The sequence below is a fragment of the Diplotaxodon limnothrissa genome, linkage group LG23 (assembly GCF_057381915.1).
Source record: "Diplotaxodon limnothrissa isolate DT_005_m linkage group LG23, D_limnothrissa_male_GT1.1, whole genome shotgun sequence".
NCBI lineage: Eukaryota > Metazoa > Chordata > Actinopteri > Cichliformes > Cichlidae > Diplotaxodon > Diplotaxodon limnothrissa.
Window position 1 is genome coordinate 4254565 of NC_140617.1, and position 23875 is coordinate 4278439.

The 23875-nt window shown below is 43.8% G+C and overlaps 1 protein-coding gene across 2 annotated transcripts in view; it reads right to left on the minus strand.

Annotated features, from left to right (window-relative positions):
- Positions 1-23875, minus strand: part of agbl4 (AGBL carboxypeptidase 4) — a 348823-nt gene that overhangs the window by 6445 nt on the left and 318503 nt on the right. The window contains exons 10-11 of one of the 2 annotated variants that reach the window (XM_085349015.1): positions 12460-12612; positions 6117-6279 (exon numbers count right to left, since the gene is read on the minus strand). In XM_085349015.1, coding sequence (XP_085205141.1) covers positions 6117-6279; positions 12460-12612 — 316 coding nt within the window. The remainder of the gene's footprint in view (positions 1-6116; positions 6280-12459; positions 12613-23875) is intronic. The other variant, XM_085349016.1, reaches the window with a different exon arrangement.

The window sequence follows — 23875 nt, forward strand, 5'->3', positions numbered from 1 at the left end:
GGAATGAGACTGCTGCTCCAGCAGGAAGTGATGCATGTGCGAGCCAGGAAACAGTCGGCGGGCTGTAGCAAGGATTAAAGTGGTGGATGGTGGTGGAAATATTTAGAAAAGCTGCTTTAGCTGCTTCGGTGCACTCTGAGGGAGTCTCTGTTGAATAACACAAGGACTAATACTCAAAATATTATTAATATTGTCTCATTAACTGGAGCGCAGAACATTATCATTATCATTGGATAATCATTATCCATTATTGGGAAGGACATAGAGAGGGTGTCCGAGTGTGTGTGCAGCCTGTCAGGATCTGTTGCTGAGGTGTGTGTATTCTTTAACATCTTGGTACACATAACGGTCTTGTCTAATCAATAGGCGGTCACTGTCATGGCTGAAGGGCATGCCGGCAAAGACGCTGATGAGATATGGGACGCATGAGACAAAGGGGATGGGGAGCGTCATGACTTGTTTACTGCAGCTGTTTGCTGTCAGCACCGCATTTAGCGGCTTTCACTGCTATGTCTCTCGTGCCTGGTCCTGCCAGACAGACAGACAAGGTGATGAGCAGACAGCAAAGCCCCTAGTGGTAAAATGAACAAGACACGTGGAGAATGCTGTCGACATTGGACAGGAGTTAACGAGGAGACAAGCAAGGGGACATTCAAGTCATCAATACGGGCCACTGACAGGTCCTGTCACTGCACTGACACGTAGAGAGCTAATTATCAATGCTAATCAGGAGGGTAGTCAACAACAGCAATACAGAAAGGGACATTTTTGTCCCCAGTAGCAAATCAGTAGGCTGAAAGACCTCACGTCCTGTTACCCAAAGGGACAAACAGGAGCTGATTTAAATCCCTGACAGGAGGACCTGACACTGCCAAGGAGACAAGCGCCGAAGCCCGAGTAATGAAATGAGTGTGAAAAAAGGCTCCTGTTTTCCCAAAGTATTCACTAATATCAAAATCTTTTGAATCATCGCTGAAACGAGATAATGGATGCTATTTCTATGAGCCAGTTATTATTATTTTTTCAGTTTTTTTGTTAGTTAAGAAAGACTGCTTCTGTTTTCAAAGTTCATAAAAGAAAAGTACTATAAAAACAAAATGTGACTAAAAATATCCACACATATTTCATCTGGTACCTGTGGTTTATAGCTCAAAGTGTGTCTTTATGTTCTTTCTTATTGCTGTCATTAATCCTTTATGTATTTGTTTTTATAGTGGTACAATCTTATGACAGAACTGATAATAAATAAAAATAAAAACAATAAAAACAACTAGATATAGTGATGCTCACACAAGTGCTCACAAAAGCTACATAAAAAAGGGGCCCGACTGAACAGAAGAGATAAAATATATTGGACTTGGCAATTTATTTATTGAGGAAAATATGATTTATCTGTTGGGTGGAAATGTATGTGGATTAGTGGTTAGTTTCAATTTGAAATTAAAATCAATTGTTTTCATTTAAAGGTTTGACAATCAGCTGTGACATTTACAGCACAGGTCTATGGAAGTGAAACACTGCGTAAAAAAATGAGACTTTGCTCGACTCAGCACCGATACCGATACCGATACGTAATATCGGATCGGTCCATCTCTAGTATATATCAATGTGTTCTATGGTAGAGGGGGGTTAAACATACAAGAAAATGGTTTAGAAATAAGCATTAGACAAGTTTTACACTAAATATACCATATTATGTCATTAGGACTCAAATGGCACCGAATAGTAAGAATGACCCAGCTATGTTTGGGCCTGTGAATTCTAACAGTGAATTGTCAAGCAGATGGCCCCGCCCCTCCCTGAGCCTGGTTCTGCCGGAGGTTTCTTCCTGTTAAAAGGGAGTTTTTTCTTCCCACTGTTGCCAAAGTGCTCATAGGGGGTCATATGATTGTTGGGTTTTTCTCTGTATCTCCTGTACAATATAAAGCGCCTTGAGGCGACTTTTGTTGTGATTTGGCGCTATATAAATAAAATTGAATTGAATTGAAGACAGAAAAGGTCAGAATGGTTCAAGAGTAATTAAAGCTTAAGAGGCTTTGGACTGGTCATGTTAACCTTCTGACCCAAACTCAGCACTTCATGTTTTCAATAGTGGAAAAGACTAAGATTTCTTCTAGTCAGTGTGGAGGAAAGTTCAGCTGCAACTTTCAGAGCACAAGCTAAACGCTCTCATTCCCAATGCGTAACATACCGACAATTTGTCACGTCCTGAGGCATCTCATAGTAACCCAAAAGGTCCCTATGATACGCGCCGGAGTGTGGATGGAATTCAATAGAATGACGCTCCTGGTATTAGATATTGTTTTCCAATGTTTCCGACGGGTTGGGTGGCCAACGTTTTGGGATGACAGCGTGTTGGGCTACTAAATAAAGTAAAAGGTCATGTTTTTTTGACACTCCTTGTTAAACACTTAATTATTTTCCAAAACAAATATATGGCCAAGTCCATTATTCTCTGTCTCCTTTCTTTAGCATTCTCCTTATTTACTTTCAGGACTTAAATCAAAGGCTTAAGAAATTTTCAAACACATGTTAACAGTGGATTCTGTGGCTTCTCAGTTCATTTCGACTGATTTCTGTTGCTCTTACATTTGAAATTTAATGTCAGTGCCTTTATCTCCAGCACTTTAGCTGCACGTCAGCTGACTTTTCCAGCTCCACTGTATTTTGAAGCTCTTGATTCCTCTCAGTATTTGAACCTGAACTGAAATTGAACTTCTTTTAGTACTTCAAAAGTTTTCAACTGCACATTTGCAGCACCACTTTTTTTAAAGCAGAAATGTTGCATTTTCTAGAGCGAATAATATCTGCAAACTTTCTTAGGTTTTCCAGCCTTATCAACATATGTAAAAGAAAAAAGAAAAACACCACCGGTGATGTACATATGTGTTTGTGCATCTTTGTGAGTACTCATATGAGGACACCTGTTCATCTGAGCATGGCAACCAGATTTGTGCAATCAACTGTGTGTGTAGATGCGGGTGTCTATGTGCGCTGGCTTGCATATGTGAGCACCTATCCATTTGCGCGTATCTGTGTGATGTGATGTGGATGATGTGTGGTAGTGAAGCATATTTGCCTCCAAGCTATATCATTTGCATACTTGTCACAGCCTGTCCATTGGGTGTCAGGTTCACTGATGCATACTGTGTTCCATTGGCAGCTCTGGTATTCATGGAGTCCCACTGTTATGGTGAGGTGCCTGTCGAGTGCTGTTGCTTTGGCAGACAGACATCACATACGCATGAAGATAAAGAGGAGCACCTATTTGTCTATGTGCGTATGCACATGTGTTTGAGAGTGTGCAGATATGTAGCTTTATTTATGTCAAAGCCAACTGTCTTGGCTGTCAATCCATGCTGTATCAGTGCATCTAACCTACTGCTGTGAATAAAGACCCAAACATTGTTGCTTGATTAAATCAGGAGTGACCACCTTTGATGAGAAGAATGCCATTTTCTTTGTATATATCTCGCCACTGAAGGAAAAAAAACTTGCAGAAAGAGAACACAAAAGAAAAGTGCATTGCTCCTTTAAAAAACAACAACAACAATTAAAAAAAAACCCTGACTCTATTATGACAGAAGAAGCAACGACGCTCCCTTCAAAACAGGAAAAACAAGTGCAAAATCTTCCAGGGAAGCAAATTCTTAATGGCTTTAGAAATTTTGAACTAGTTCTTCAAAGTCAAAGAGATCACTGTTGCTCAGATAAAACAGGAAAAAGAACACACGCACACACAAGGTAAGTAGGCTCCCAAAGCTTACACAAAAAGAAAAACACACTGGCTATGTTACACACGCACACAAACCCACAACAGAAAGCATCACGCAGAGTTTTGAACAAGATCCCAATTTATCTCAACCTTCATCCCCTTTCCCTTCCAGCTGAACTTCCACGGTGTGAACCGGAAGGTCCCTCAGAAAAACTGCAAAAAATGCAGTTTTACTTTTTTTTTAAAAAGAAAGAAGAAAGTGCAGACAATAAACAAGGCTAAAATATTTTTACTGTGAGTTTGCTGTGTGGTATTTACTTTGATGGAAGTGGCTGCAAGAAGAGCATGCAAGCATAAAGAAAATATAGGTGCTAGAGGAGGTATGAGCATGCACACATGGAAACCGGCTCACAGGTGTTAAATGATTAGAGGACAAAGAGAAGACAGACACACAATAGAGGTTGTCCCTGCTGTTTCAGAGAAGAGGATTCTCAGCTTGACTAGATGATATAATGAGCTGTTATGTTCTGGGTGATGAGATGAGAGGAAAGGACAGAATAGAGGAGACGCACGAAAGGAGAGGAGGAATCAAAAAACAAACTCAGACAGACACACACATTGAATTACGCTGTTTTCTGAGCACCTTCAAACTGTGACAAAAGCCTCGGCTGTGTGAAAGGTTAAGATTTCAATTTTGGTGGCTACAAGTCACAGCAGTGGAGGAGAGTCAGGAAAAATGAAAGGGCGAGGGCAGCATTTTTGGAAGGTGGTAGGAGTTAGGGGCCTAGGTTATTATTTATTTGTCATGTATTAGTTTAGTGGATTGTGCATGTGTGTGTGTGTGTGTGTTTGTGTCAGGTGAGAAACAAGAAAGGGGAGGAGTGGTGGGTGGGTGGGGGGGCAGATGCTAAAGGTCTCTGTTGATGATTTGCACGCTCCATCGAGCTGACTGCTGGGGCATAAAAACTTACATGGTCGGTTTCTTCAACCTGCCTGACCTCAATCTCCACTCTACACCAGGTCCCTGTGCTGCGTACCCACCCTGTGGAGCTCCTCCTCTTCGGAACCCTCACTTTTCACAACCTACATCACACACACACACACACATTTGGAAAACAAAGAAAAAAGTCCTCCCAACAGACGTGGGTTCTCTCATAAATTGACCTTCAGAATAAATGCACACAGACACACACAAACAGAACAGGCTCTGAACCCAGCGCCGCCGCCACCTCAAACGAAAACACAGAGTGGAATTTGTTATGTGCATTTTGTTTAGCATAACAGCCAGACACTTGTCTCTTCCGTGTATTACCATATTTTTTTCTGTGGCTGCTCTATGTGCGTACACATGCTGGTTCTTCCATGTGTGCAATGCAACGAGCTGAGATGTTTCTATCAAAAGCATTAAAGTCATAAACCTTTGTGGAAAACACACATGCAACATCACAATATGCATTTTTTTAGCCTCTATAAGCAGGAAGAGAAGACTTGTTTTTATTCAGCCTCTCGTCTGTCACTTAAAAACCAAAAAACAACATTACCATAAAGACTAGTAGTGATGCATATGTAAAACTGATCTTCCTATATCTAACTTTCCATGTGTTAATGAATCGTGACTTGCCTCTTCTTTTGGCGAGGCAGATTTTGCTAGTTATTGGCACTAGAGGGCACTAGGGCTGCATCTATATCCACCCACCCCTTCGCCTGTGGAGTATGTGTAGGGGAGCACATACTTTTCATATGTAGGGTCCTTATCTCACTCTCTAAATCTCTCTTTCTCCCTCTTCTCACTCACTCTATCGGTAAGATCAAACCCCCATCGGCCAGCTTTCAGGAGCTCTTCAGCCCTGAGAAGGTCAGCCGAAGGAAAACTTCCTCCCGTCCGCCTCCATTAAGACACCTGTGACCTTCAGTCTCCGTGATAAATGTAAGGCTGCGCTCATGATTGTAGCCGACAGAGATCCCGTTTGTTTCGCTGTTTTACAGAAACCGTCGCTCCGTCTGCGCACACACAAGCGCAGCGCTAAATATGCCAACACAAGCCCCTTTTTCTCCTCTCTCTTTTGTAAATGAAATCAATAGACACAGCTATCACATCCCTATTCTGTCACTGCACATCTGTCGCAACAAGAGGCAACAAAAGATCAACATGCTTTTCTAGTGAGTACACATGACCTGACACACACACACACACACACACACATGCGCTAACGCTCAAAACACAAACATTAAAATAATGACTCCAGTGATTACAAGATCAGTTGGCTTGATTTCAGTGGGAGATTGTTGCTGCGGAAACAGTGCTTGTTTGGTGTGTTTTGGAAGAGGAGAAATGAAGAGAGAACATTACTGCTGGTCTCTTCACTTTAAAGATGGAGAGATCACACACAGTGAAGGATACAGGTCTCCTCAGTGTAGGGAACAGGAGCAGTGCTGCCAGCTGTCATGTAGCTGTAGAAGGACACCTCGAGAGTGTAGCAGTAGGACGTGTCGTCGAGAAGACCGCCAAGGAAACGCCTACCGGTACCGGCCTTCACCACGTCACGGTTAAAGGAAGTGTTGGACTAGAGAAACAGATGGAAAAAAACTGAGATACATTAAAGGTTTAGATTCAAGTCTTTATGTCGGCAGAGATGCTGGAGTCTGGAGAATGTTATAGCATTTGTTGCATTAAGTCTGTAATGCAACAAATAGTATAAAAACTACAGAATTCTACTACAATATGTTTCCCAAAGTCCCAGAAAACCTAATCTGGAAAGAAGAGGTGTATGACATGAGACCAAGTAGTCACACTATTTTCAAAAGCCTGAATGGACAGACACCTTCTTCCAGTCCAATGTGCTGGTTTTTGGTTTGCTGTCACCAGTTTCTGAAAAGTGGAGTACATCTCTGTTGTTTCTGATGGATCCTTAGAGGTTCTGTTTTAACCAAACACGGCTACAGCTTAGAAATTATCAAAAGAAAATCACAACACACAGCACAATGACTGGCTAGAGAAACCATGCAGAGGATTCAAGTTCCCTGCATTGCCTGGTGTGACTGTTTGAGGAAGTGTTTTAGATTAGATTAGATTAGATAGAACTTTATTAATCCCTCGGGTGGGTTCCTCTGGGAAATTCGATTTCCAAAAAAAAGCACAGCACCGACAGAAGTTACAGAGTTACAGAATATTTTATATATATATATATATATATAATACACACACACACACACACACACATATATATATATAAATACAGAGACAATATAAATAAAATATACGAAGGGGATAAATAGAATAAATAGGAATAAAAATAAAAATACAAGTGAATTGCACATTTCAAGTATTGAGTCTATTGCACTGTTGACTATTTACAAAAGTATTGCACAAAAGGTATTGCACAGTGAGGTGAAGAGGCACTACAGCTTAGTTGTTCCCCCCTCCCTTGTCCTCCTGTTTCCCCTCCCTCTCCCCTCCAGAGAGGAGTTAAACAGTCTGATGGCGTGTGGGACAAAGGAGTTTTTAAGTCTGTTAGTTCTTGTCTTGGGGAGAAGCAACCTGTCACTGAACAGACTCTTCTGGTTGTTTATGGCCGTGTGCAGAGGATGTCTGGCATTGTCCATAATGTCCATCAGTTTCTTTAATGTCCTTTTCTCTGCCACTGTCACCAGAGTGTCCAGCTTCATGCCGACCACAGAGCCAGCCCTCCTGATCAGTTTCTCCAGCCTGGATGAGTCCTTCTTTGCTGTGCTGCTCCCCCAGCACACCACAGCATAGAAAAGTACTCCAGCAACCACCGACTGGTAAAACATCCTCAGGAGCTTCCTGCAGATGTTAAAAGACCTCAGCCTCCTGAGGAAGTACAGTCGGCTTTGGGCTTTTTTATACAGGTGCTCTGTGTTGCATGACCAGTCCAGTTTATTGTCCACCCACAGCCCGAGGTACTTGTACTTGTTGACCACCTCCACCTCCTCCCCCTCTATCTGAACCGGCAGTGGACCTGCTCTAGACCTCCCGAAGTCCACAACCAGTTCCTTAGTCTTTGAGGTGTTGAGTTGCAGGTGGTTTGTGTGACTCCATGCGACAAAGTTCCTCACCAGACTTCTGTACTCCTCTTCCTGATCATCCCAGATACACCCCATGATGGCTGTGTCGTCTACAAACTTCTGAATGTAGCATAATTCAGAGTTGTAGCAGAAGTCAGAGGTGTACAGGGTGAAGAGAAGAGGGGACAGCACAGTTCCCTGTGGTGCTCCTGTGCTGCTGACCACTGTGTCAGACGTGATGTCCTTCAGCCTGACGTACTGTGGTCTGTCGGTGAGGTAGTCGGAGATCCAAGCCACCAGGCAGGGGTCCACCTCCATCCTGTTCAGTTTTTCTTGAAGCATACAGGGCCGGATGGTATTAAAGGCACTGGAAAAGTCAAGAAACAGGATCCTGACCGTGCCTTTTCCCCCATCCATTGAAGCACCCAACTAGTGTTAGGCTAAAAACAATCCTAGTTATGCAACTCTCTGGGCAGCACAATTTCTTCCTCTCTTGGAGCGAGGACAAACTGGATGTTAGTGATTTACTATCTCAACATTATCTCAAAGTGGTATGAGATGAGAAGATGAGATGAGGCTAGCTGGTTAGCGTAATTCAGTAGATAGCTCTGCAGCACAAAACATATCGGACATCTCTGGCATAACTTCATCACAGTTAATTCCTTACATTCTGTTGAAGAATCGCACACCCCAAACCTTTAATGAATCAGAAAATAAACACTAATGTTTTACCAAGTCTGCTTTATGTAGAAATAAGCTTGTGCTTGCAAGTTAACTATTTCTACATCTTAAATTTCACCTCAGTTCCTAAATGTCCACAAAACATGAATGCAAACTTCTCTTGCAGACACGAAGAGGCAGAGTGTGTTTAACTAAAATCAAGCCGTTTATTAAAGTGGTGGTGAAAATACTAAATGGGGTACAAGAGCAAACCTCAAGTGAGAAGTAAATCTAGTGTCCAGGAGCTGGAATACATGAGAAGAAAGTGAAGTGACACTCTGACAAAGACAAAGGGGAAGACGGGAACTATATTTACACAGAAGAGGGATTATGGGAGTGGAAGAGCTGGGGAGAACGAGACACAGGTGAACTAAATCACGGGAAACAAGACGCAGGAAGCAAAACTAAAAGCAAAGCACAAAGAACAAGACTAAATTCAATAACAGGAACAAATACAAGAAGTAACACAAACACTAAGCACACCTGGAATCTCGTAATACTGATATAAACTAAACTGGAAAGTCCAAAAACCCGAAAATAGACCCAGGACCATGACACCTTCATGTCGAAGATCATCTCTGGTGGTGAAAGCTGGTTTCCAGTTAAAACTGATTTCAGCAGCTCAATGCTGAAGAGTGCAAAAACGAGGCAGGGCATCAGGTCAGGAGCAGAGGAGTGTGCTTTGTTTCCCAACAGTGCGCATTAAATCTCCTACAGAGTGTTAATAATACTAACAGAAGTCTGAGGGAGGACATTCAGCGCAAACAGCCTGAACTGTGGCACATTGCAACTTTTCCGGCTACATAAAAAGTATTACTAACACCTTAGGTTAGCCTTCCATAAATGAAAATCAAATAAAAATCATGTGAAGTGGTTGAATGGCTGTAACAAACCCATGACAGACCCAACCACATATTCGCACTTTCAAACACTTTATTTCCCGGTTGATGTCTCTACAACTCACGGCTGCTGCTTTTCAGCTGTCAGCCCCATACAAACACCACCAACAACAACAGGAGCTAGTTCATTCTTCTTCAATGCAGGTGAGGTGTAATTGCTGATGCCGCTTTAGTCGGTGTCAGCCTCACCGCAGCGGCGCCACAGACCACGCCCCGCCACATACCCCCATCACCCGACTGAGGCCGGGGAGCCATCCGGCCGAACCTACTGCGAGTAGGAGAGGGAATCAGCCACGACTGTCGGCATCTTCGGCCCATGGTCTAGCGGCAGGGATGTGTTAGACCCGGGTGCCGACCGCGTTTCCAGCGGAGGCAACGGAGCTGGTCTGCAGGCTGACCGCGTGGCAAGCGGTGGTGGTGCAGCAGATGCGGACGTGAGCCAAGGCTTACAGGCGACTTGGCAGGCAGCCGGCGTTGGCCTCTGGTGGAAGCGAGGCAGGTCCAGCTGGTGCGCAGACCCTCGACTCGGCCAGGGCAGGTCCCTTCCGCACTTTCCCCTGTCTCCAGCTGTGCAGAATCCCTGGCTCGCTGTCCGCCGGCTCAGACAGAGCATGCCCCTCCGGCGCCACGACCCCCAGCTCCGGCAGAGCAGGTGGCTGAGCACGACAGGGGCGTAATTTCCGGGAGGGGTTGGGGGTGGGATTCTGGCACCAGCTGCTCCCACCTGCAGAGTGGGTATGGGTGTGGAGGTAGGCTGTGTCCTGGCTGGCCTCACCCCAGGAGTCAGCACGGAGTGAACCGGACATCAGCTACTCTCATGAAGTCGAGGAACGTCAGTGGGGGCGGCTGTGACGGTATCGACCAGGACCCGAGCCGAGCTGCCAGATTTTGTATTAGCTGCATCCGGCACTCGGGCCGAAACACTGCCGCCTGCTCCCTCTGCGTGCCACCATTTGGGCCAGCGCCTCCATTGGCTGGCCAGGTCGCAGTTCCGCAAATGTGAGATGATGGGTGGATCACTTTCAGGCTGGCATTCTGTTATTCATTCAGCTATCCAAACATCCAAAGGAACGTGTCTACTGGACAATGATATTCCTACGTTCAGCTGCTCCCTTGCTACAAGGGGTCGCCACAGTGGGTAGATGTCTGATTTGTCAGATTTTTATACTGGATACCATTCCAGCTAGTGGAGGTCTCACTGATATCACTACTTTTATTATTAGTGATTTCTTTACTTAGTGAATGCGGTATGTCCTTGTAGAACAGAAGTTGGGTTAGTCCACTTCTTACATAGATATAGATCTTGATTGAGTCATATCTACTCTAAAGTAACCAATGAAAGAAATTTTTTTTAAAAAGCTGCTGTGATTAGTATCTTCAGTGAAAACGTGTTTGTGCCTCGGAAGTTCTTTGAAGTAGTTTTGTACAATGTCATTTCAAAGATTGGCTGTAAATGGCTAAAGCAGGGGAAAAATTACATTTATTTTTAGTTCTGAGCTTGTCAGCTATACTACACGGCTATGATGCCGTCTTGGGAGGAGTGCATAGAAAAAAAAAGTTTCCATTCACTGTCACTCCACTCTGGTGCACTGAGAGTTGCCTTGCTGAAATGCAGACTTGGCTGCCACCAGTGGGAGTTTGCCATGATTGTGTTGTGCTGCTGCTGAATGGGCACAGGGACAAAAGCACAGTGAGGGAGATGACCCCTGGGCCAGCTGTCACACAAGCAATACAGAGAAACGAGAGAAGTTCTCCAGAAATAGCGTCGTACTTGTCCTTCGTAATGCGGCATAGAGTATATACGCTGACAATAAGTGACATTTCCATACGTGTGTGGCTGAACATCTGCCTGTCTGGCTTCCCTATGTGTCAATGGGCAATAAAGGTTATTCTTTATGATGTGTGTAAGTGGATCTGCTATGAAATGTCACTGTCACCGAGAGAACGAAGGTCAGTGGAAGGGACCCGGGGCTGAGACGAACCAGCTTGGCGGATAATGTATCTGTATGAAAAGGTGTTATAAGGTTCTGCACGTGTAGCAGGGTGGAGGAGCGTCACAGTCACTGAGTGAATATTTCCACCCACGTGCCCTTCTGTTCTTTTTTGCTGTTGTCCTTTGTTTCTCCTCCTCACCCCCTTCGGTTTGCACAATCCTTCCCGTCCAAAATAAACTCAGTTTTAGCCACCTAGGAGGGCGCTTTAGCAGAACACCTGCGTCACTCACACAGAGTCTCCTGGCCTACTTACAGTCCTGTGCTTCGTCATGACCTTCTGCTTGTTTTCTGTGCTTGGATACAACATAAATGCACATTCACCATTATGAGTATATGCATTTTTACACAATTGAGAATCCTTTTTAGATTTTACTTCTTTAGGACTCCAGGAAACCCGAACGCTATGCAAAAAAGCATTCCAGCTGTTGTTCTCGTAATCCTTATGCTTCAGCGTTCCCTCTTTTTGCTCCCCTTCCCTTCACCCTTCCTCGAATCCTTGGACAAGATGAAAATCGTTTCTGGAATGCATGCATTTGTACGATCTATGCTCAGAGTGGGTCTGCGTACGACTCTGTTCAGTAAAGGCAGCAAATTTGCATTATCCCATTTGACTGAAATCTAAATAGATTTCTGACCGTTTCTGATTAAAACGAAAGTCTGTTTTGCTTGAGGCACTGAAACCTCGTATAACACAACATTTAAAAAAATTACTGCAATTCTTGTGGATTTCCCCTGCCAGTAAATCCTCTACGCAGGCGAAAATACAGAGGATATTTTCATATTTTTGCAAAGCACACTCTTAATTAATATGTGTGTAGTCTGTATTTTCCTCTCACCTAAAACCAAGCAGGTGTTTTTATTTAAAATCAACATCTTACCTCAAAGGCATGCAGTAAAAACGGAAAGGTACCCATTGCAAGCTACGTAAGTTCTCAACTGACTGCCACTAAGGTTGCAGCAGTTGGCAATTAAGTGCCTCGGTGAACACAGCATTGCCAGAATTTGCTGAGATATGACTATTTCATGTTCTCATTTCAAGCTAACCCGAAGGCCGAAGCTGGTGTAATTTTGGTCCCGAGCCCACTTGTCTGTCTGTATCACTTACAAAGGAGAAGTCTGGCGCATTTTGGCACAGCAGTCGGGGGAAGACAGCCTGTCTCTGGACGCGCTCCTCGTCCTCAAACACGTTGCCATACATAAAGCCGTTCAGCATAGTGGAGTGGGCATGAACATCAATGTAGAACTCCAAACTGACTCTCTGATGGAGGAAAAGAGAAAGAGAACAGAGGGACAGGGAAACAGACAGATGATAAAAAACATCAGGTTAGCCGGGATACTTTTCTGTCAGTGAGCAACACTCCACATCAGAGATTCTCCACTGGGAGTAAGGAAAGTCCTCTCTCGGCTCTGGGGATACTTCGCCGGAGAGAGGCTTTCACCCATGGGATGACAACAAAACCCTCCAGACACCGAAAATACGCTGATACCTAAAAGGAGCCAACCACCCACACATAACTTCCATCAGGCTGTCCTTCTGAAGGGCACGGTTTCAGTACGTACATGGTCGGGTGAGCCAAGAGCAATATCGTGAAAATACACACGCTCAGGTGGACGTCGCAGATTCATCACGCACACCAAATGTATTTATCAGGTTAATACCGACTTCATATTGAGAGTGTAATGTCTTTTCTCTCTAGTACACTCTGTGTAAAATGGATTTGATAAGATCTGTTTCTCCAGCTTGACTCTGCTATCACTCAGTCTACACACACACACACACACACACACACACACACACACACACACACACACACACACACACACACACACACACACACACACACACACACAGAGTTTGAGAGAGAGAGACTTTTATCTTATGATACAAATAAATGACATATTTTTCTGACCTCCAGCTACAACCTTTGCTATAATATGACAAGATGCAGGACCATCATCATACATGAGTATTACTCCAGATGCCTCCCACAAACACCGACTCTACCTACCAGCTGTGAGAATCACAACATTCCAGTTTGAAAGATTTAACATGATTTGTGCAACGTCACAAGATTTGATTTTTTTTTGAGTCAACAATCAGAGTGCAGATCAGAACAGCCAATTTAAAGAAGTGCAGTCACACTAATTCAAATGGCGTTTAATTAAAACACGTGACAACATGAAGTTCACACAGAAAAATAATTGAGTGTGACACAAAGAGTAAATTCACTCTATTTCTGAAAGCACTGCTAATGGGTGTGATTGTCTACAAACTGAGAACAATAGTTAGATGGCTCCTGGAAACATTAAAGTATATAATTATTGTAAAAGTATTCAATTTTTTCTTCTTTCCACATTCAAACCTTTGTTTTCTACAGCTGTGACTGACTTGCAGATTTTCTTTCTTGTGCCATTTCAAGTTATTAAGACACACTAGTACACACTAATTGTCAAAGCATCACTCAAAATGTGGATGGTAGTATTTATAGTATTATCTGGCAGTAGCGGTTTATCTGGTTTTTGCATTTCTCTCAATAAATGACAACATGCTGCGTAATTTAACTATATACAATTCAAAATAAACACAGACCTGCTTTTATCTCACACTGAGATTATAATTCCTGAACTGGAATCCTAAAGCGAAACAAGGTGTGGTGAGAGGACTGGCAAATATGACCTCACTTGGCTAAAACCTTCTCACTTCAGCAGTCTTACACTGGTTCTGACAAGGGCAAGCACACAAGCCCTCACACAACCCCCCCCCACCCCCCCCCCCCCCACACACACCTCCAGACCCTTAACTCCAGAGCAACACCCCCCAGCGCCATCCCTCCTCTCTCCCTCCTCTATCTTATCACATTGTTCCCCTTTTCCTACTTTTATCCTTTCATTCTGCTTCTTTTCCTTCTTTATCTCTTCCCCTCCCTCCTTCCCACTCGGCTCATTAACGATTCCCTACCACACCTTGTTCCCCTGTGGGTCGTAAAGAGGAGGAGGGATGGAAGAATGAAAGGATGGAAAAGGAGAGAAGAGGGTATGGAGTGAATGAGGGGTCGAAGAAGGGAAGGATGGAGGTAGGAAAACCCAAAAGGAGAAGGGAACAGCAAAGATGGACAAAAGGCATATAAGGAAAACAATGCGCATGGCTGTGCGTATGTGTGAGTGTGTGGAGAGACAGTCGGGCAGCGGTGGGAAAACAGAAAAGCACAGAGATGGGGGTGGAAAGAGAGAGAAAAGGAGAGAATAAGTATATAAAGATGAACAGAGAGAGGGCGAAAATGAGAGAAAGACAGAAAGAGATAGAGAGAGACATAGAGATGTGTGTAGGGAGATTGGCAGGAGAGAGACTAGAGAGAGAGAGAGGGAAGCAGTGCTTGGGCGGCCCAAGCGACGCAGTGTGCCTGTGTTTGAAATTCCGCTCACAGCCAAAGCAATTTCCTGGCGGTGGCTGTGCTGTCAGCTGCTTGGCTGGCTGGCGGTGAAATATGGTGGCTGGGAGTCGGCCGCTAGCAGCCCCCGACAACCTGATGGATGGAGCCCCAGAGGAGAGGAACAGCAGCAGGAGAGGGTAGGGTTGGGTGGGGTAGGGGGAGCGTGGGGAGAGGAAGGGAGAAACAAGAGAAAAACAAAACAAACAAAAAAAAGAGCAAGATGGAACGAAGGTAAATGCAGCCAACTGAGCAGCGGTGGTGGTGGTGGGAGGGAGGCGGAGGGAGACGTGTATTAAGTATATGTACATGCATATGTATGTTTAAAGTAAAATAAAAGGTAAAAATAAAAGAGCGAGGGCAAAGAATTCAAAAGCAAATCAGGAGGAAGATGGAGAAAGTACAGAAAGGGAGAGAGCAGGAAAGGAAGCTCAAGGTGTGCCAGGCAAAGCCGGGGAAACCAGCCTAATAATCTCCTGGCTCTCCCCATATGTGGAGGGGGAGGAGTGAGAGGAATAAGAGGAGGAGAAGGTAGAAACGGCTAGATTGGAGGAGGGCGGGCAAGCAGGTAAATGGTAGATTGGGTGAAGATTAGAGGTTAAACGGGTGTTACATGGCTGTGTGGAATAACAGTGAGCCTTAGGTGTGTGTACACTTTAATCAAATGTATGTAGAAATGCAAAAACTATTATAAATAACACTGTGAACAGCCTGCCAGCTGACTCTAGGCAATGTCTCTTGAGGCCAGAAGACAAAATAATATCTTATCAACTAAGAATTCATCTTAAATGTTGTTGGGTTATTGTTATCCTGCCTCTTCCCAAACCCCAAACACATACACGTTAGTTTATCTGACAGCTGGCTGTATAAACATCGACATGGGTGTGGATTGATGTCCGTTTCTGTGTGTTAACCTTGCGATGAATTGGCTCACTCTAGCTGCGATGGCTCCTTTCCCCCCATGACCTCAACAACATAACGTAATGCATGTAGAGATTATTAATCTGCAGCAACTTAATTTTAGAGTAAAAAACAAACCATGCCCCAAAGTACACAAAGTATACTGACTGCCTTTTCTAGATTCCTTTTGCCAATTTATTCTGGAGACTGAAAGCGAGCCCACAGACTCATGGAAGAAAAAGCTGAGCTTCAGGAACACTGTAAAGAGAGAAGTTGAGTTACCTGACTCACATATTCATGTTCACAAAGTGAGACAACCAGATAATCCTGATAAATCTATAAGCGCTATAAAGCTGTGTAATAACTCTTCATTCTGTGACAGGTGAACACACCTGTCAGGCATATGATCCCACACATATTTTTGTATTATACCTTCATGCCGTTGTTTTCCTTAGATTTATAGTGTACATATTATTCTCCCCAAAAGGAAGGAAGCTGTAATCGGTTCTGTTTGTCTGTCTTTCTGTTTGTTAGTTAGCAGGGGGAGTTAGTTATCTTGTCTATTGATCTATCACCTTCAGTTCTATCATTTCAATGCTCTAATCTAAACCCACATGGTTGCCACATGCTACAAAGGTCTCCTTCGCACTATATTGTGAAGGACACTAAAAAAGAGGCAGTAACAGCCATGGCACCCCCACAATGTCATGTCCATGCTTAATACAATGTTCAGCTAATGCCCTGCCAATCAAACTGAGACGGTTCTGAAGGCCCCACCAGTGTGATTGATGCTTCAATTAACAACCCGCTCTGACCTCCAAAATTGTTCATTTGAAATTGTAATTAAGCAATTAGGGGCAATTAAGAAACAGAGACTACTGAAAGAAAGTCAGAAGACAATTTGAGAGTGCGAGAGAGAGAAACAGAGAGTGAGCGAGTGTCCAAATGAAACCTCTCAGAGAGAAACAAAAGCCGCAGAAACTCCAGGGAACTCTCAACTTGCGGTGAACTTGCAGTGGCGGAAAACAGTTTAGTGTAAAACCTAGAAGGTCAAATGAATGAATTTTGTCAGACAAGTACTTATCTGCTGCATATTAATTAGAGCAGGGTGCGGGGGTGCGATGAGGGCCGTAAATGCTGGGCTTATCTTTACACGGAAAGGAAAAAGGAGCTGATTGAAGCAGGATTACAAGCTCCTGAATAAAGCTCTTGGCATCAGCAGCATACCTTTTGGGGAGAAGGGGAACTGCTGCTTGTTCAGGAGAAAAAAAGTTAAGTCTACTAGCATAATGCATTTTATCCCACATTAATTATCCAGTATAACACCTGTGGGAGGACTGTTGTGCATTTTTCTGTCTGCAATATGGCAGTATATGAAGCACTGGCAGTTACAAAGAAAGGGACGTTGCTAGCCCCTTTGACAAGTTCACAGCTGATTCATTCAAAAACAATGAAGGGACTTTAAACGTGAGCTCAGGGGTGGAAAAATAAAGCTAAAGAAGAGACCTGAGTCTGGCTCCAACAGAAGCCACTCCTCCTGTTAAACTATACAGCACAAGTAAGCGTGATGCAAGCAACTGGAGATAAAGTATCTGAATTTCAGGAGCAGGACCACGCCTCCAAACACGCTCCTCCCGGTTCTCATCTATATATGTTCCCCCAGTTCTACAAGCTGTTTGTTCTCGTTTCCTCCCTCCCATTTTCAATTCTTTAACGTCTTCACTTCTACTTAGTACATGGGGATCTGCCAGGCCCGGGAGCCGCTGCCAGTCCCCTTCGAGGCCTTCCCCAAACCACAGTTCATGTCCAAGCCATTCACCTTTACCTACTAAAACCCTGTCAAGCCTCAAATGAGGACGTGGGCCCAGCGAGTGAAATAAATACCTTAAATAAAATGGTGCAAAAAAAGATTTTGTTCTAGCCAAACCGTTAGCAAGTTGCTAGTAGTTGTCGCTGTGAGAAATTGGTCACAAACGAGTATGTAGCACAGCACTGAAAACCTCTTTGAGATTGGTCTTGTTGATAACAGATTGCCGAGTTGCCTGTAGTTTGGATGGAAGATGCTAATCGCTCTCTGAGCAGAAACAGATGATTTGCTTTCAAAGTAAAAGTTGAGTCTTAGCGCTGCAACCAGCTTTTTTCAAAAGCCACAGCTCAGTTTGAAGCCATCACGTCTCTGGTTCTGACTTGTGCGGCATTTTCACCACCACTTGTAAGGAAGTTTGCAAGTGTTGACAAGTCGGCATCCTCCATGCAGGCTACAGACAGCCGCTGTAATCTGCTAGCAATCACGAGGAGATCTGTGATGCAGCATCTTCTTTGCCACCAATTTCACTCAATGACAGCCAGCAGCCTCCAGCAACCTTTCCTCAAATGGTCTAGGAATACACATTTTTCCTGGAGGTTGCTAGGGGGTCAACAACCAACCTCTAGGCCTCTGTGACTGAAGCCTAATTTCCATCTTCAGAGATTTAAACAAACCGCGGATTTATCAGGAGCTTGGATACTTTGATTGTTAGTTGGATTCTGACCAGACTGCTAACTTTCTGCTAGGCGTCATCTAGAAACACCTATTGGCTGCGTCTGTTTTATGTAAAATGGGGTCCACAAACCAATGAGAGATGTTTCAAAAAACCACTATAGGAAACAATCACCAGCAGTCTCTGTTTGCGGTGTATTGCATACTTCTTCAAAATGTAGAGGCCTGCTGTGCTTACATATATCTGGATACGTCCACCCATCCATTCTTTTCCGCTTATCCAAGCGAGGGAAGTCTGGAAAGATGGTCAGTCTGCCACAGGGTTAACACAGACAACCATTCAGACCTATGGGCGATGTCGAATCATCAGCTAACCTAACCCCACAAACTACATGTCTTTCAACTGTGAACGAGAGAGAAACCACGCAGACACGGGGTCAGCTAGATCCTGGATTCCAACACAGGACCTTATCGAATAAACCAGTTTACTTGATAGGTCTTTCCAGAAAATGGTCACTTCCAAACCCAAGTCAGGTGGCAAAATCAATTCCTAACAGCATATTTTCTATGAAGAAGGCACTGTTCTATTATGGAACCAAGTTAGCGTTAAATATTCTTGCCGGGGAAAGTTTCCCGCATGAAAGGAATTAACATAATGACACTTAAACAGTGTAAAAGTCTAACCCTTATTTCATTAGTTAGAGGAGCTGATTCAGGTCACAGGGGCACATGGTTAGTGACCCACTAATGATGTAGAAGTGACAGAACATGGCAGATGGCATGACCTGCTTCATGGATGAGAGTAAATGACACAAAACTCTGCCACCGTCTGTCTCCATCTATCTGATTTTCTCCTCTCTCCTTCGCCCTCTCAGTCTGCATCATGCTCTCAAATTGATGGTGGTATTTGTCTGTTTATGAACACAGAGGTGACTTGTAATCAGGCTGAACGGGCACAGGCAGCTCTCTGCTTCAGCCCTTTTAGTGTCACATAAGCTGTCACATCTGTTGGGAGGGCTTGCCAGGAAAGCACAGGAAGGGGAAGCGAAGGAGCGTAATAGGTACAGAGAGGAAAATGTGATAAGAAAAGAGAGCAAGAGGGGAGCCGCAGAAAAAATAATCTGAAATATTATGTTAAAAATTAAGATAAGGTAAAATCCTTTGAACTAAGTTGCGAAAAATCGCATAAAAATCGCCAGAGTATGAGAGCTTCATCTGTATCTTCCTGTGAAAAGCAGACAATTCAGCTTCCAACGGAGGGAGAATAAAGAGTGGGATGTTGGAGGAATAGAAACGACGCAGGGATGATGGGGAAAAATTGGCCGTAAATCTCAGAAATGGATCAGAAATGGTTGGCTGACACCAGAGGACGTTTTAACACACACAGAGAGAGGGGAGGGAGAAGACAGAGAGGCGAAGAAAAAGACAAATAGATGTGCAAACCGCACACACAGGTCGCTAACTTCACACATAAGGCGATTCTGACCGTTGAACAAAAGAGACAGATGTGGAAAAAGAGAGTGTGGAGCAGTCAGTGTAGAAGAAGTAGGGCATTAGGGAGGATTTCAAGGTGCAAAATCAATCTGGATGCTGTGACAGGACCTAATACGTTTGTTTCGGGGAGAAAATTAATTTTCTAATATTAAAAAGGTCAAAAATAAGCCAAAGCAACAATGACCTCTTTGTCATCCTTAACAAATTATCCAAAATGGCAACGTCAGATTGGTGGGGATACATCGGCCAGTGATGAATGCTTCTGGTAATCAGCCAATCAAAAAGAATTCTTCTCCTGCTTTTGATAAATGAGCTGGAAAAGCAACGCTTTAGGAAGGAGATGGGTCCATTTGTTTCTTTGGTCTCTTCTCTTTCCCCCCCTCCCTCTCCATTTCTCTATTTTCAAAACAAACAACAGGGTAGCTTGGGAACAGATTATAGCTCCTTGCATCACTGACTCTTTCAGCCATTTTCCCTGCTGACCAATGTTCAGCTGCAGATGGTAAATGATGGAATTTTCTGAAACAGTCTGAGCAAATATGCCTTGAGATGGATGGAGGGAAAGTTTACAAGCAGCTTATAAGCAAATGCTTAGGTCTCATTCGCACATGGGCTTTACTCGATTACATTTACTACGTCAAAAAACACAAAACACACACGCACAGATGCATATGAACAATTACGACTGGAAGCAGTGATGTATCACCAGCTCATCATCTGCTCCTGTGGCTTTAATAGGAACAAACCCTTACACTATTATAAGAATACAAAATGAGCATCTTAATGTGGTCCTACACATTCTGCACCCACGAGTATGCGAGGGTTTGCTTGTGTTTGAGCAATGCAAATTTTATCACCAGAGGGTGAACCCGAGGCTCCTGGCACCCCACCACACTACAGTCCTCCACCTATGTACGCACGTTTCAAGCTGATGCCAAGTGAACTTTGAAAAAATAAAAATAAAACAGGTCTCACTCCACCCTTTGCCCAGAGTAGGTAAAGGGTGGAGTGCCCACTCCGGGTCAGGGACGAGACCCTGCCCCAAGTGGAGGAGTTTAAGTATCTCGGGGTCTTGTTCACGAGTGATGGGAGAAGGGAGCGAGAGATCAACAGACGGATTGGTGCAGCGGCTGCAGTGATGTGGACGCTGTACCGGTCTACTGGTTGATCTACACCCCTACCCTCACCTATGGTTACAAGCTGTGGGTAGTGACCGAAATAACGAGATCACAAATACAGGCGGTGGAAATGGGTTTCCTCTGAAGGGTGGCTGGCCTCTCCCTTAGAGATAGGGTGAGAAGTTCGGCCATTCGGGAGGAGCTCAGAGTAGAGCCGCTGCTCCTCCACATCGAAAGGAGCCAGTTGAGGTGGTTCGAGCATCTGACAAGGATGCCTCCTGGGTGCCTCCTGGGCGACGTTTTCTGGGCATGTCCAACCGGGAGGAGGCCCCGGGGCAGACCCAGGAAACGCTGGAGAGATTACATCTCTCGGCTGGCCTGGGAACGCCTTGGTGTTTCCCCGGATAAGCTGGATAGGTGGCTGGGGGGAGGGAGGTCTGGGCTTCTCTGCTTGGGCTGCTGCCCCCACGACCCGGCCCCGGATAAGCGGAAGAAAATGGATGGATGGATGGAAAATAAAACAGGCAATTGAGTACACTCTCCGCGTCTAAGTAGGGACCTCTTTCCTGCTACCTTATAAATATTAACCACACAAACTCCTAAAACAAATGGGAGTCTTTGACTGATTAATTGGCAACAATATTCCCTGTGCTACAATAAAGGGCACTTCCCAAAGACACGGCGAGCACACAAAAGATCCACACTGTCTCCACTGCACTGTGTGAAACTCCATCATTATGCCCAGCGAGACAGTTTGAAATTAGCAAAGCAGCATAAACAAGAGCACAGCGGTGATGACAGTGAAGGACGACGTGCACTTTTTGGAGTGATTATGATCGACGTTTATTGTTGGCTTAAATTTACTGATGTAAGGTTTGAGTTTTACCCCAGTAACAACCAGTCAGGTACATCCAGCTTGTGAGACCTCATCCCTTTGATTTTACTTCAGGAATCTGGTGAGACTTATTTTGATTCAATCATGTAAAGTGCGCCAAAGAAGTGCAGGTGTCTGATTCTCAGTGTGATCAGTAGTGACATTTAAAATCTCAGGCAGTAATTTAAATCAATACTGAACTAAAAAAAAAACAACAACAACAACCAAACCAAAAAAAAAAACAAAAAACTGAGCAAAGCCTTTGAGAACCTTTGGGCAGAAAGCTAAACTATCTTATTACAATCCTCTACAATGGAGAGAGAGATTGGTTTCTAATTAATCACCTGTCAACAAATTAACTGAAAATAATGTGTCACATTTTTATTGCCAATGTGTGAATAGAGCCTCAGTGTGCAACGCTAGCTTCTAATATCAACAAGCAACTGGCTCCTTACAGAAAGGTTACATTTTATCTACTTAAGCCAATTGAGCACGCAAATAGCGCTGGAAAAATACCTCAAATCTTGAATATAGTTCACACTCTTACACTGTTTGATATAATATACAGAGTAACATTAGTCACGTGCAGGGTCGAGATGTTGCCTACATTTCTTGGTCACAAATGGCTCAGTCACACTAGAGCGAAAATTAAACAGCAACCTCCTTGAAACAACGAAAAATCAGTGGTTGCTAATACCTGTTGCTAACAGCTGCAGTAAACAACCGGTCGCCCAGAGGTTGACCGTGCAACACCCTTAACATGGAGGCAACCACATTACTCGTTATGCGATTGCACAAGTCGCCTGGTGCAAGGCAACCTGTCTCCAAATAACTGTGGTCTGACTGGGACTGTCTGCAGTCACTCTCAGACAGATTAGTGAACGTTTTCAAATAATAACCATCTCGTTTATAACAGTTAATTTGAGTCAGTCGTGTGTAATGTGTGTTTTTGCAATAGGGAAGTCAGCTCTCCTTATATTCCTATATGAAGCCGAGGTTGGTGAGTATGCATGTCATTTTGCAGCTAAATTGCCATCCTTCAGCAACTCTGCCTGTATTTTGGGAAGATATTTCTGTTCTTGACAAAAGTTCATCACTGGGGTATTGCAAAAAAATGCATAAAAATTGTCAACTTGATCCCATTTAATTGCAAAGTGATAGCAGACTCCATCCCCAAATGTTTGCAGCAGATGGCCCCGCCCCTTCCTGAGCCTGGTTCTGCTGGAGGTTTCTTCCTGTTAAAAGGGAGTTTTTCCTTCCCACTGTCGCCAAAGTGCTTGCTCATAAGGGGTCATATGATTGTTGGGTTTTTCTCTGTATCTATTGTTGTACGATCTACTGTACAATATAAAGCACCCTGAGGCAACTGTTGTTGTGATTTGGCGCTATATAAATAAAATTGAATGAATTGAATCTTTTACTGCATGCTACTGTAATTGTCTTTAAGTGATAAGTGACTGCGAGCAATCGCAGACCTGGTCCCCGTCTTCGAAGCAGCTTCAAATTGTGTTGGTGCTGCTGTCTCCAAGCACTGTTTTCTGTGACTGGAGCATAGTAAAAATGATGTCAGTAAACACACATCTCCTGGAGATCATACAGAAAAAATCGGCTGACAACCATTAGTTGTTTTTTAAATGCTGAGGAATTACAAACTGGGGTAAACAGTGTATTTGTTTATGTTTGATGAATAGATTATTTTAAAATGAAACATTCACTGCTTCGCTATATCTGCAAACACCTGTACACTTTGATTTAGTTTCCTCCACAGGAGGAATATTTAATCATCATTTTTATGCGGGCACTATTTCTTTGGGTGCAATTAATTTATTTCCCTCCCGCCAAACTGTTGCTGTTCAGTTTTTCTGCATTTATAGATCAATAAAAACAGTTACCAGAAACTGTGAGCTGGTTGATGGGACCTAAGTCTCTGATTTTCAAAACATCAGTTCTTGTTTAGGTCAGATTCTGCATAAACACGGGTGCGCTCCGAAAAGTGTTGAATTTCTCCATAAATATTAGTCAAATAAAAGTTTTCAGCCATCAGTGGTAATGCAGTGTAGATTGCTTCTGCTACAAGCTTTGATTTTAAATGGCACTTGTCTGGAAAGCTCCTTACAGTTATTGAAGTCATTGCCTGAACAGAACAAGGAAGTTATTTTACCAACAGAAAGCGAGTGTTGCTGCATTCACAATGACTGGGAATCACTTTGGAGTGACTAAGGTATGCG